Source organism: Nelumbo lutea, chromosome 1 (genome assembly GCF_056320005.1).
Source record: "Nelumbo lutea isolate HS-2025 chromosome 1, American lotus-T2T, whole genome shotgun sequence".
NCBI lineage: Eukaryota > Viridiplantae > Streptophyta > Magnoliopsida > Proteales > Nelumbonaceae > Nelumbo > Nelumbo lutea.
This window is the reverse complement of record NC_142684.1, coordinates 4,247,348-4,262,316: the sequence shown is the minus strand read 5'-3', so window position 1 is coordinate 4,262,316 and position 14,969 is coordinate 4,247,348. Positions and strand designations below refer to the sequence as shown.

Here is a 14,969-nt window from a genome sequence, read left to right as displayed (position 1 = left end):
ACTGCTGAAGCATTTGAAGAGTATTGACCAATTTATCAATCATGTATCTGTTGGCGGAAAATGATTCTTATTTGATGCCACGGTTTTGCTAAGCAACACTTGAATTCCATGGTTTGAAACATCGGAATCTGATTCTTATTTGATTCCATTGCAATAAGTTGTAATGAAATATGTGTCAGTATATACTTGAATATTCTTATATTTGTGCATTGCCTTTGATAATTTTCATTTTTAAATATATAGTTCATTTCCATTTATTTAGAAAATTTTCAAAAAGTAATTTCAAAAGAGATTAATAAATACAAGGCAACAAACTCAAAAATACCAGAAGCCCAATAAGAAGGTTGCCTCCTGTTGAATAGCATATGTCCTGAGAAGGTTTGGATCTTGATTCAGGAAAAGTATAAGATGTCTATCCTGCACTACCCGTAAAATGACGAGATTATTACTAGCACATCTCCCATGAATTGTTAAGGAAATATTTAACATAACAAAGGACCTAAGTATATGCTAAAAGTATGGAACAAACAAACAAATCGGAATTTAGCCATTACCCAGTTAATACAAGCCTTTTATCTTGACTCTGTAAAGCATCAGTGATGATGTCAAAGATGCCTTCATTCATGAGATCCCTACAGGAGGCAAATAGAACAAATAGAACAATCAATAGATCTGATAGTCTGCCTAAATAGTCACAGTTGGTCCACAGTTGCTGGACCAACTGTAAGCTCTTACTTAAACTACATAACTCATGCAAGAAGAATACCTGTATCATGGAAAGCTTATATTGAGTTGACCCTAACAAGGTAAAACCAAAAAGGAAAAAAAAAGCAATTACAAAAATACATGTTATACTATTATACCAACAATGATGCATCAAAGCTGTCCAAACATTTATTGTTACATTGTGCCCAGAAATTTGTAATTAAGTTTGGCACATACGAATCAGCCAACAATATCACTAGAGATAATGCTCACATGCAGAATTCTCCTACTTGATAATTACATGTCTTTTGATGTGAAATGGTAGTAGCAAGTACATTTACAACCTAAGATTGTAGCTGTCTACGATAACCCTCCCAATTCAAATTAATATTTGAAACAGTTTTATCAACTGTATTGGGGGAAAACCCCTTCTGAATTGAATCTTGTAAACAAAGAAAATCTGATTAAAGGGTTAAGAAGCAGGGGCTTGGCAATTCTTTCCTCAAGGGGTTCTTGGCACACAATTCTTTTGCAAACCTTTCTTTATTATCAACTCAGTAGAATTAATCGGTTACCAGTCAAAAAAAATACAGTTCTAACTTGTAAAGTTGTCAGAGAAAGGAATCAAAATACAACATAGGAGAAGGTAATAGGGGGCAATATTGACAATTTTTTGATATAGTTTGGGACAGAAATGGCTTAATACAGGACATCTATGAAATGTCCAATGGCACAGTAGTGTGGAGAACTCTTCTCAGAAGAAACTTGAATGATTGGGAACTGCCAATGATTTTGGAGCTCCTCAAGTTGCTAAACAGGAAGCATGGTAGTCCAGGTCAAGAAAACAGCTGAATCTGGAAGTGGGATTAAATCCCTATACAATCAACTTGCTGGGTAAGGGCCTAATCTATTCCCATCCTCGCTGATCTGGCTTTCTACTACTATTCCATCAAAAGTATCCTTCTTCGTTTTGATTTCTGCTCAAGATAGATGTCTGACCAAGGAAAACTTAAGAAGGGGTGTTGGGCTGTCAAGCAATTGTATGTTTATGTGATGAAGCTCCTAAAACTATAAATCATTTATTCATCCATTGCAAAATTGTAGATTCTCTGTTGGTGTAGGTGAAAAGGAATTTTTTAGATGAAGGGATGCAACTCAGCTGCAGCAATTGATTTTCTCTCAAGCTAAAAGCTGCAAGGTCTGAGAAAATAAGGCTCCATAACATGGAAGACTGCTTTTCTTGCTATGATGTGGACAATATGGACTGATAGGAACCTAGAGACTTTTAAGAATAAAAGTAAATCTGAAGACAGGAATGCATTTTGAAGGATAGAATTTTCTCTTGGGTCAGCACGCATAGGTTATTCAAAAGTAAACCTTACAATACTTTTTTTTATTATCATAGAGATACTCTTTTTGTAAATAAGGTTAAGATGTAAATTCCCAGTGCATGTCCCTTGGTGTACATGGGTCTTGTATCTTTTTTATCTTATTAATATACATGACATTTTATAAAAAACAAAAAATAAAACCTTTTATCATATCCCATGATAAATGATAATGGATATCATTCCATCACTAGTTCTGTTTTATCTTTTTTCTATTGTTTTTAGTTCTTGTTCCACTGTTAATTTGCTATTTGGTTATCTTGGCATCTTCTTTTATCATTAGTAAATTTAGGAGGGATAAGGAAGGGTTTGGTCAATAAAGAGTTTGACTAATCTATTTGTTTTGGAGTTTTTGTCTCCTTCAGCTAACCACTTACCACTTAATATGGGAATTTTGTCTCCAGAACATTTCCTCCAACTTGGACATTTCATGTAGAATCTTCCTTTTTTCTTTGAGTTGCTGCTATTAACATCAGAATTCAATTGCAAATTATGTTCCATTTCAGCCCTTTGTACTTCATCTTCAACATCCCTAACTACTTGATGGACATTTCCGAAATAGTCATGGTTCCATACTTTCAAGGCACATCTTCAACATCCCTGCACTATATAAATAAGTGAGATCTTTCTCCTGCTGCTTACACATAATGCAAATTCTTGGAAACTGAAATCCCCTTGCCATCAACCAATATCTTTAGGAGCACTTCAGTTGTTTAATTGAGAATACATCCTTGCATTGCCCTATTTCAGTCGAGGCTTGTACATACTTGTGAGATATTTTAATGTGTATGTATTCTTGCATTGACTTTTTAGGGCCAAGGCTAGTGTATCCTTGTGAAATATGACTTAGAAATCTCCAATACATCCAGGACTTTCAGCTTCATATGTTCTCAAAATTAGAAATATTTGAGACTTGTAGCTTGAGAACTAACTCTGCTTTTCATCCTTTGATGTCCATTTTCTCAAGTTTGTTGGTTTCTTCTAGAGTATAAATGCTGATAATTCTGGAATCCTATCAGCCCCTCTAAATATAACTTCTCGGTTTGGGTTTTGGTGCTGGATGGATAGATGCCTAACTAAAGATAAATTGGCTAAGACGCCTGCAGAGCTCTCTAACCTTTGCTGAAGTTTTTTCATATCTTCTTACATGTGACAAATAAACAAATGGTTATTATCTAAAATTCCTTTTTGCTTTCCCCATTTCTCTTAAACTTACCCTAACTTTTCAATACCTTGGGAATCTCCCTGTCAGAAATCAGAATCTACCTTGAGGAGAGGAGCAATTTTGTATACTCCTCCCTTGGAGGTAGCATGAAATTTTATACTACCCAACCATCAGAGAGATTAGGGGGCAGGGGTTCATCTTGAGATTCTTGGGTCTTCTGGGAGAAGGAACCTCTCATAGAGCTTAACTGCATGTCTTTCCTACAAGGCTTAAAGTTGGCCTATTTTTTAGGTTAGAGTAGGCTGATGATTAAAGGTGATTGTAAGTGATAATAAAATTGATGTCTTCTGTTATGGAGAGTACTTGGTCCTTCACATTTATCCTTAGACTTTAGCTTCCCTCTCTAACAAGTAACAACTCCAGGTGTATGAGAGGATTGGATAATACCCTAGCTGATAGTCTAACTAGAGGAGTTGGAGGAGAAGTCCTTGAGCTATTGTTGTTTTCTACTATTCTTGTATTAGACTTTCTTAATAGAAGAGGTATCTTTTCATGATTTTTTAATTTTATTATACTAATTTATTTAATTATTGCATATATAAGAAATTGTATACATCAAAATTCATATAAAATTACAATTTTAAGTTGTTTTCAATTTTTGTAAATGAATAGCCTTGGCTCGGTCCATGGCCCGACCTGGCACGGCCCATGGCACGGGCCCGCACGAGCTTAGGCCGTGGGAGGTGGCGAGCCGACCCCCCAAGTTATCCCAAGGGAGGGTGGCACGGCACGACCCGCACTTTACGTGGATCCGACACAACACGTTTTACACCTCTAACCCTTATATTATTATTTTGATTAATAAAAAAATGAATGAGAATGAAATTTGTAACCAAACAGGTTACAAATTTTACTCTCATTCTTGCTGTAAAAAAATCATTTTTTGGGAAAAAAATGTTTGGTTCGTAGCGATATTTTCTCATTTTTCCCATTTTTACTCTTCTTTTTTTTCATTTTGGAGTTTCATCTTGAGTAAGAATGAAAAAGAATGAGAATTGAACCAAACATGGCCTTAGATTCCAAAGGATGCAAACTTGTTGCTCAAAGGCAGTGTTATGAAGGTTTGGAAAGGTGCACTCAATGTTATATTGGAGAAAATGATTGAGAATTTGGAGCTACAAAAGATTTGAAGCCCGAAATTTCAACCATAAGTTTGGTCAAATGGTTGACCTTGTTACGGTAGATGCAAGCAAGTGGGATTTGGTTGTCTTCACCTACGGGGTTACTGACAACTAACCCCTGAACTTTCATTTGCCACAAATACCCTTGGCCATTATTAAGTCAGATGATAGAATGCATTAAGGTCATGTTTAATTCAATTTTCATTTTTTTTATTTTTACCTAAGATGAAATTCTAAAATAGAAAATATTGGGTAAAAATAGACAGAATGAGAAAATATTGTTATGAACTAAACACTTTTTTCCTAAAAATGAATTATTTTCAGACTTACCAGTGTCCTATATAGTTCATTTTTATTCTTCAAAAAAATGTGTCGATATTCACAAACCATCAACCTAGGTCTCCAATAGTCAATGTTTACCAATTGGTATAGATGTTTTGTAAAAGTACTTTGGTAAAAATGCTTTTATAAAAGTACTTTTATGAAAGTACTTTCTTAAAAATACTTTCACAAAAGTGCTTTTAATACATGTAAAGGAGCCTTTGTAATCTACCCTTCTTATTTTCTATTTCTTTTGTGATGCCATCATCTCTTCGATTTGTTCTCATTGTTTAAAAAAAGAAAATTTCAAGTGAAGAATGGGATATTTAAATTAAGGTGATGAAGTATTTGTAACTATCCAATATACTCTCCGGTGCATGAGTAGGGCTCTACATGTAACTTCCCATTATCCCTAAATAGACTGAATGAGCTCTATAGATTACATGACAAAACAAGAGGAATGATAGTTGTGGAGGATGAACAAATAGGATAAAGAAGTAGATGGAGAAAGATAGAAGAAAAAGACTGACAATGAGAGCGAAAATGAAGATTTCCGCTTTAATGGAAACCAACCCTAGAGGGTCTCTTACCAGAATAAAAGGTAAAAGATGATGGCTTCTGTTTTATGAGTGCTTGGCCTTTGGTTTTTTGGTAAATGCTTTTCCCAGCTCCATAGGTCATGTAATGTATTTCTCATTCATCCTTTCAGTCCTTACTAACAGATTTTTTCTGGTTGCAACAACTAATGTACAACTCACAAGATGCACCATATGGGCTTGTTCCTTATTAATTACAGCTAATTCAAAATTTTCCCTAGTCCATTATTTTATTGAAGAAAATATAGCTTTTAATTAATGACAATGATCACTCAGAACGTACTATCTTGTAATACAACGTATACGGCTGCAACCCATGTGTTTGCAATGTCAATGCTGTATTGTTGCACCATGTTCTGATAGAGTTTTGGTGCAACATTACTACATGTTACAGCTCTACATGCATTTTGTGGTAAAGGTACTTATAGGCTGAGAGCTGAACATTCAGCTAAGTTGGTTAAGCTGCATTGAGTAGGTCTGCATAATCTGAGGCTGAAGCTGATTTAGAGTGTTCCTCACAACAAATCCTATCATGTATTGAGAATATGAATAACAACATATAAGTATAGGAGATGTTTTCGATGCATAGTTGAAACGTGCTGTGAGATTGGATTCTTATATTTCAACCCTTTAAAAACAGGCACTAGAACGCTACTTTTATATTGTAAAATTGGGAAATTCTATGATGTGAAAAAGATATGGTATCGGAAGAGTTTTGACCAATCAAAATCCACCCATGAATATGAATTTTTATAAATAAGACCTAATTGGTTATAACATTTATGATTCTAATTGACTGGTTAGAAGTTTTCAGATATCATATTTTTTTCATATCAAAATTATTTATTTATTTCTATTTTAATTATAACGTACACCTTTAGCCTACATCCAAAATGTAGAATCTGGATTAGCTACAGTTGATGGCTGTATTAATTAATGACTGTTCAACAAATAAAAACGCCCCATGTCAATGTCACACTTTATATACCCCACAGCGAGTTCTTATGCTTGGCTAATGTGGGATACTATTATTGTTTGACCCTAAAACAGCCAATGCAATTAATCCAGACTCTAACTATAACAAAGAACTTGTTGATTACCTTTTTCTTCTTCTTTTTTATTTTATTTTTTTACTTTTTCTTTCCTTTTTTTCTTGATATAACATTACATGGGGCTATGGGGTGGGGACAAAGAAGGGTACACACATTAAGGTTCAGCCCATGCATCTTATGGAGGGACCCGGAGTGACCAGCCGAAGTCCAAATTACTACGTCATTTGGCTTGCAAAGAACCTGTACACGCAGCAGGTTTTCAACCACATATTCTGCAAACATTCAAAGTAGATGGTTTGAATTTGTGTGGTGTAGGATTTTTACGTTTGAACTGAAAAGACGGTCCAAACTATCACTTTGATCAAACTTTACTAAACTAGCTAGAAATGCGCACAGTCCAGGTATATCATGAGTGGGAGTTATCAGAAAAGGTATACTTTGAGAGGGACTCTTTTTTTTTCAAAAAAATTAAATAATGAATTATTCTGGTGGAGGATAGAAGCTTGGGTAAGAGATAAATCCTACATTTACAAAAAGGGCAAGGGAAAAAAGAAAAAAGATGAATCCTGCGACCACATTTGCTACAGCGCTGCGTTGAAACAACAAAATCAAAGCCTTTGATGTATTGTTATAGCCCTACCTTGAATTAGACGAAGTGACGTCTTGAGAACTGCAATATAATTTTATTTGATTTTTGGTTGTAGCCCTGAGTTAATTATAATACTGTTGTAGCAAAAGTGGATTTAAGACATGCAATGCACGTTGACAAAAATTTGGCTGTTCGAATCCTCAAGTTTATAGGATTGGGCCTATACTCTTTAATTAATGCATTGGTGTCGTAATTTAAGTTCTTGTAAATGTATACAAAATAATACAAAATAATGGATTGGTGTCGTAAATGTATACAAAATAATACAAAATGCAAGGTTTTGCACTTTACATATTTGTGTTTGTATTCTTTCTAAATTGAGTCTTAAAGTTCAATCTGAAAGGAGTACAAATACAAATATATACAAAAACTCTGAAAATTTGTATTTGTATTTGTCCAGATTATGAAATTTGAATTCTTGAAGTTTTGTAGTCGACGATCGAAGAATTCCGCAGCCACAACCCACATTGCACGGGTGACGAGTTCCGCCAAGCGCCGAGGAATGCAAGACGGACAAAACGCTAAACCAGGACTTCAACTAAGAGTTCCTCAGTCGAGAAACAAAGCACCCTGTCGCGCTATACCTCGACTGAGCATTCCATTCCTCAGCATCAAAACTAGGGGAGTGATGTTTGGGTCATGGTTGAGCTGGCCTTAAACGACACGTGGCTGCCTAGTCATTGCCTGGTCAACCCCTACCACGTCAGCATGGCTTGGCCAGTTCCATGACATATGCCGACTCCGCGGCTATGGCCACGCTACGCTATTACTATAGTCCCCTATCTTATCCTCTCAGCCACATCAGCTACACATCACATGGATAAGCACGACCAAGGATAGGAGGAGGGAGGAGGACAACTCTGTTGGGGAATAGGACTCTATCCCAAAGACCTCGGCGGTTAACTTCATCCTAGCAACCCCGGAAGCCCAATCCGACTACGACACAGACCTCCGGCTATAAAAAGGTATCTCCCGTTCAAGGTAAGGGATTCCGACTTTTAGCACCCATATTGTTACTCTACTCAAACCAGCACCTTTATTGCTCGGCTTGACCATTCACCACCCTCTACTGACTTGAGCGTCGGTGTATCTACCCGGGGATAACACCTCAGGCCTCTGACACCCTTTCTTGATCACAGGTCTTGAAGCATGGCTCCGTCTTACCACCTCGGCTCCACCCTATTGGCAAGGAATATCTGACTGGTGTTCAGGTCATGGTTAAGTTGGCCTTAGACGACACGTGGCTACCCAGTCATCACCCGATCATCCCCGACCACGTCAACATGGCCTAGCCAGCTCCGCAGCATATGCCGACTCTACGACCATGGTCGTGCTACGCTATTACTATAGCCCCCCATATTATCCTCTCAGCCACGTCAACTACATGTCACGTAGATAAGCACGACCAAGGATAGGAGGAGGGAGGACGACAACTCCGCTGGGGAATAGGACTCTATCCCAAAGACCTCAGCGGCTAACCTCATCCCAGCAACCCTAGGAGCCCAATTCGACCAGGACACAGACCTCTGGCTATGAAAAGGTATCTCCCGCTCAAGGTAAGGGATTCCGACTTTTAGCACCCATACTGTTATTCTGCCCAAACCAACACCTTTATTGCTCGGCCCGACCATTCACCATCCTCTACTGACTTGAGCGTCAGAGTATTTACCCAGGGATAACTCCTTGGGCCTCTGACACCCTTTCTTGATCACATGTCTTGAAACGTGGCTTAGTCCTACCACCTCGGCTCTGCCCTATTGGCAAGGACTATCTGACTATCTTCCTCGGTTCGTGCACCACCTCGGATCGAGCAGCATTAGATTGACATCGTTTGTGGGAACACACAAAAAGCTTTTCCTAAAATCTCTTCCTTACCGCACAACCAAGAAAGTGATCAAGATGCCCAAGAACCAGTCTGAGCGACCGACAAGCCGATCCCCATCTCGAGAATCTCGCTGACGCAACCCTCCACACCAAGAAATCCCGCAACCCCTAGCCGCGGTTGACCTTGCGCAATTCCAAGCAATGCAAGAAAAGGTTGACAAGATCTTTGAGATGATGCAGACGATGGGTTCCGCGGCATCACCCAACTAGGTCATCCCTCCTCACACCCCGACGCGTACGAAGGACGATCCTCGCCCAGAGGACCCCAAAACGCGCCAAAGCGCAACACACGCTGCACAACACACACATAGCTTGGCACACAACATTGACTCGACTGATCTTCAAACGGCCTGAGCCCGTGAAGTGTAGCTCGGTAGTGTATCACTGACCAGGTAAACCGCCTCGATTGCCCACAGCCCGAGCCTAAAGCAGAGAAGAATGCCCCTGCCCATCAGCGCCTGAGGGCGGTCATTGAACTCCACACATCCATTGACTAACAATCAAACCAAAGCTAGCTAAGCAACAACCAACCCTCAATGAGCCAAAAAGCTCTCGAGACTAGTAATTGAGTGCCCCAAGGATGAGAGCTCGAAACATACTCTAGCCCCACTAATCGAAGACTGAAGATCTTGGCCACAACAAGACTGAGGAACCCAACTGGCAAAAAAAAAAAAAAAAGAGAACCCACATTGCATCCTAATCAGGCACTCCATTCTTCAACTTCGGAACTAGGGGAGTGGTGTTCAGATTCCAAAATGTCAGGTATTAGTTCCTCAACAAAGAATGAAGAGCCCTTCCGCGACGCAGCATAGCCAAGCATCAGAGAGGTCCAGACTTCGAAGCCCAACTTAGCTCCTCGCACCTAACCAGGGTAAACAACCGTGCAATGCCTCGGCTGAGCACTCCTCTCACGATCGCACAATGCCTTGGCCGAGCACTCCTCTCATGACCGCGTAATGCCTCGGTTGAGCACTCCTCTTACAGTCGCGCAATGCCTCAGCCGAGCGTTCCTCTCCTCGACTTCAAAATTGGGGGAGTGGTGTTTGGATTCTGAAATTTGAATTCTCGAAGTTCCGTAGCCGACAATCGAAGAACTCCTTAGCCACAACCCACATTGCGCGGGTAACAAGTTTCACCAAGCACCAAGGAATGTGAGGCAAACAAAACGCTCAACCAGGACTTCAACTTGGAGTTCCTTAGCCGAGAAACAAAGCACCCTATCGTGCTACACCTCGGCCGAGCACTTCATTCCTCGACTTCAGAACTGGGGGAGTGGTGTTCGGGTCATGGTTGACCTGGCCTTAGATGACACATGGCTGCCCAGTCATTGCTTGGTCATCCCCGGCCATGTCAGCATGGCCCGGCCAGCTCTACGACATACATCGACTCCGCGGCTGTGGCCGCGCAACGCTATTACTGTAGCCCCCCATGTTATCCTCTCAGCCACGTTAGCTATACGTCACGTGGATAAGCACGACCAAGGATAGGAGGGAGGAGGACAACTCCGCTAGGGAATAGGACTCTATCCCAAATACCTCAGCGGTTAATCGCATCCCAACATCCCTAGAAGCTCAATCCAACAAGGACACGGACCTCTAGCTATAAAAAGGTATCTCCCGTTCAAGGTAATGGATTCCGACTTTAGCACCCATATTGTTACTCTACTAAGACCAACACCTTTATTGCTCGGCCCGACCATTCACCACCCACTACTGACTTGAGCATCGGAGTATCTACTCGGGGATAATTCCTCGAGCCTTTAACACCCTTTCTTGATCACAGGTCTTGAAGCACAGTTTTGTCCTACCACCTCGGCTCTACCCTATTGACAAGGACTATCTGATTGCCTTCCTCGATTCGTACACCACATTGGATTGAACAACATCAGTACTCCTTCCAAACTGAGCCTCTAAATGAGAACAAAAGTAAAATTGTAGGAGTGACAACAAGGTATAGAATAAGATGTCAGACACCCTAGCTATACATGCCTGGTTAAATCAACCTTTGCTCATCAAGGGAATAAATAACTTGTGGGTTAAAATACTTGGAAATACACAATAAAACAAAGAAAACAATTAACAAACAAACAACACATTTAATGAGGAAAACAAATTAACAAATTTTAATTGTGTTATCTATCTATGATCATAGTTCAGTAGGTGAACTAGCCTCAGTTTGATTAACCAATTAATATCATTGTTTAGAAAATCAGACTGAGCCAGACTGGTCAGACGTGTTTAATTATGACCTAGCCCTTTGGATTGCTCGATCATATACCGAAATTCATAATTCATGAAAAATCAGTCAAAACTAGATGATTGTCTAGTTTAACCAAAAAACCAATGAACTAGTCCTAGTTTTATAAAATCACCCGGGCCATAACATAAATAGATAGAAACTTCAAAATGTTGATAAGAAAACATGAATCCAAGACCTCTTATGTATGTGTATATATTGTCTGGTTACCATTAATTCATCTTTTTGTTTACATTTATTTATGCTTCTTTAATATTTTTTTGCTTTAATGCACATATATTCTAGAGAAAATGTGACTTAAGAGACTTGAATTTTGACCATTTATTTTACAAACTTAAAAACAAGTCATCTATCCACTAGCATATTCCTTCCATTGTCACTAAAGGCATATCTTCCTGCCCACGAGGGTGAGTGTGGCATTGGGGCTTTTCTAAGACGACGAAGAAGTGCAGAGAAGAAAGCTACGATGGTTACAAATTGAATGAAGTCCAACTCAAAGTTCACTATAAGTGAAAGTTTTCTCCGGATTATAAACCACAGGCTTAGAATTAGTTATATTCTACATTTTGTAACAATGTTTTAAATTGACCTAGAACCCGAACCGCTTTGGCCACTGGTTTTCTGGGTCAATGTTTCGATCGTCTGGTTTGAATGGACAACCAGTTGTAATTAAAATAAAAACTGGCCAAAAATTGTTGTCTGGGTTGAACGGGGTTAACAATTTGATCACCTAGGTCAATGGATTCTTGACTAAGTCAATGGTTTTTGGCCAAAGAACGGGTTAAGGGGGAAATAAAACTGGTTGCCTGAATGGCTTCCTGGCCGAATAGTCCTAGGGCTTTTGACATGTTGGTCTAATACTTAGGAGGAGAGCTCCCTCCAGTAGCCCATGAAAGATATCATGGAAAAGGCTATGTGGGTTAGAGTGGGATCTAGAGAGCTGTAAGAGCACTTGCTAAATGGAGGTGGCTACTTTTCAGTAGAGATATGCTAAGAAAGGAGCTAACTATTTCTATAGTTAGAGATGATATCCACCATGAAAAGAGCATTCCCTCATTTTTTAAACGAGTCAAGAAAAAAGTTAATCTATTTAGGCCTCATTTATTTTTCAAAAAGCTATTTACCTAGGTAATAAGTGAATTTACCTATGTTCTTTTAGTTTTTAGGTAAATTATACAATAACTCTTTTATCCATAAAATGTAATCATTGAAATGGATAAAATTGTTTCTATACATTTTGTCAAATGCAAGAAGAAGATCTTCATGAACAAAGATGGAATTAGATCTAGTGAAGAAAGCCATATTTAATAGACCATCCACTACCTGGTTGCCTTCCCAAAGGATATGACTACAAGTGAAAGAATCAAGTCTCTAAATCGTATTATTTAGTTGTTCATACCAACCAAAGGTTACGTTGCAAGGGAGCTGTAACGAGCTGTAACTGAACCCAACAAAGGATCCAAGAATCAACATAACCCTCACTGCGAAATATACCAAGAGCCAAAGCCAAATCAATGCCCTCAAGAAGCTCCAAGGCTTCAGCTAACAAATTCGAGGAGTCAGCATAGAAATTTGCCAGATATTATAAGGGCTTGTATAGATAGACATAGAGTATAAGAATTGTAGGTCTCTTGCCAAGTACTTGCAAATATATTATGGTTCGTGAGAAATTGGATGTTTAGACTTAAAGCCATATCTCTAATAGATTGGCAAACTATCTTTCAGGTATATATTTGAACTCTATATAAGTGGTTGGTCCCAATTTTCTATTCACCATTCTCAGAATATTCATAGCACACACTTTTATAACCTATATATTATTAGGGTATGCTAGAAAGTAGATTCCTATTGTGAAAGAAAGGTAAAAGAAGCAGATTCCAGCATACATTATATTTGCCATTGCTAACAAGAAAAGAAAAACCAAAAAGAAGACTTTTTGCGCTATATATATAGCTACCACATATAGCCATGGATTGTAAACTATTCAGTATTCAGTTACAATGTCTGGGACGGGGAGAAGAGATCCTTTGGTCCTTAGTCGTATTATAGGGGATGTATTGGATCTTTTTGAAAGGTCCGTATCTTTTAGAGTCTCATACAGTGGTAGGAATGTCAATGGACGTGAGTTTAGGCCCTCTGCTGTTGTTAACCAGCCTAGAGTTGAAATTGGAGGCAATGACCTAAGAAAACTTTACACACTCGTGAGTATATATATATATATATATATATATATATACATATATATATAGTTAACCTGCTTTAATCCATGCTTTTTCTTGTTCTGTTTTAATTCAAGCAAAAATTCCCATTAATTTTCAAGTAGGAATTGCTAGCTGCATTCTGTGGGCTGATAATTTTGCAGGTAATGGTCGACCCTGATGCTCCAAATCCTTGTGATCCCACCATGAGAGAGTATTTGCACTGGTTATGTTCTACTCTCTCTCTCTCTTTTTTATATATATATATATATATATATATATATATATATATATATATATATCTGTGTGTACTAATTAGTTTCTTGTTCTTGTTAAATTCTAGGCTGGTCGTTGATATCCCAGAAGGAACTGACGCAACTTTCGGTACGTTAAACAAGCGTTGAAAATGTACCTAGTATTCGTTTAATAAGGGGCTCTCTCTCATGCATCTAATGCACGTGAAATTAAGCGCCGAACTCGAGAACAAAAACCTGTTTTATTTATGAAAATTTACATCTATCTTAAGTTATATATTACTTAATACGTCCATTTTTCTACCACTAGTGCATTGCTACTGAGCCTATATTTTGCACCTCGATTGCTCCACTGCATATATAGTTAGTTTATTAAATGGAGCCACAAGTAAAGCAGCTTCTGATCTCCTGTTTTCAGGCCAGGAGATAACAAGCTACGAGGGTCCGAGTCCAACAATTGTTGGGATTCACAGGTATGTCTTCGTGTTGTTCCGGCAATCTGGCAGACAGACGACTGGTGCTCCGGGCTGGCGCCAGAATTTCTGTACCAGAGACTTCGCTGAGCTCTACAATCTTGGACTGCCGGTTGCTGCCACTTACTTCAACAGCCAGAGGGAGGGCGGTTGGGGAGGAAGAAGGTAAATGACCGAGTATTTATCTATATAGATATCTACTGTTAAAATAATTAAATAAATGGATATATAGTTATACATATGCCTGGAATATTATACTTATGTTTAGCTCATGTTTCCTTCTTCGTGCACTGGCTTTTAGAAGGCATGAAATCTAAATATATACATATGGATCGATGTATGTATTACTTTCCATTTCACTTTCTGATGATCCCCTGTCTCCCTTACTCTTCACTGTGTTCTATCTGATATATAGCCCTTAAGGCTGTGTTTGGTTTGAAGGAAAAGGTAGGAAAAGAAAGGAAAAGGTAAGGAAACCTTTATAAACATTGTATAGTTTTCTTAACTTTCCTTTCTTTTCCCTACCTTTTCCTTCAAACCGAACATAGCCGAAGAGAACTCTGGTTTTCTGGGTTGCCTAGCTAACGGGATTTCTTACTCTATCCGTCCTAAATTGCAGCCATACAACACTCTCAATTCATAATAAAGATGTGTGGCTGCAATTCAAGGCGGATAGAAAGTGGGTAGGAAAAATGAATAGAAAATCTGGGTTCAAATTAACATTCGCCAAGAATTAGAATCCGAATCTTCTGCCCACGTTTATTGCAGTCACACATAGAGAACATCTCATCCTCTGCATAATATTGTGCAGGGGGAGATGTTCAATTCACAGGGGGTAGTGTGTTGT

General features: G+C 38.7%; 1 protein-coding gene across 2 annotated transcripts; it reads left to right on the top strand.

The window, feature by feature from the left end:
* The first annotated feature begins 8,956 nt into the window (after window positions 1-8,956).
* Window positions 8,957-14,469, top strand: LOC148873253 (protein VERNALIZATION 3-like). 2 transcript variants are annotated; one of them, XM_088965425.1, is made up of 5 exons: window positions 8,957-8,970; window positions 13,218-13,398; window positions 13,560-13,621; window positions 13,739-13,779; window positions 14,068-14,469. In XM_088965425.1, the coding sequence occupies exons 1-5, from the start codon at window positions 8,957-8,959 to the stop codon at window positions 14,289-14,291; spliced, it is 522 nt and encodes a 173-aa protein (XP_088821551.1). In that variant the 3' UTR covers window positions 14,292-14,469. The 2 variants fall into 2 exon arrangements, with proteins under 2 accessions (XP_088821551.1, XP_088821553.1); XM_088965427.1 differs by lacking the exon at window positions 8,957-8,970 and adding an exon at window positions 9,898-9,905.
* Window positions 14,470-14,969: the final 500 nt, after the last annotated feature.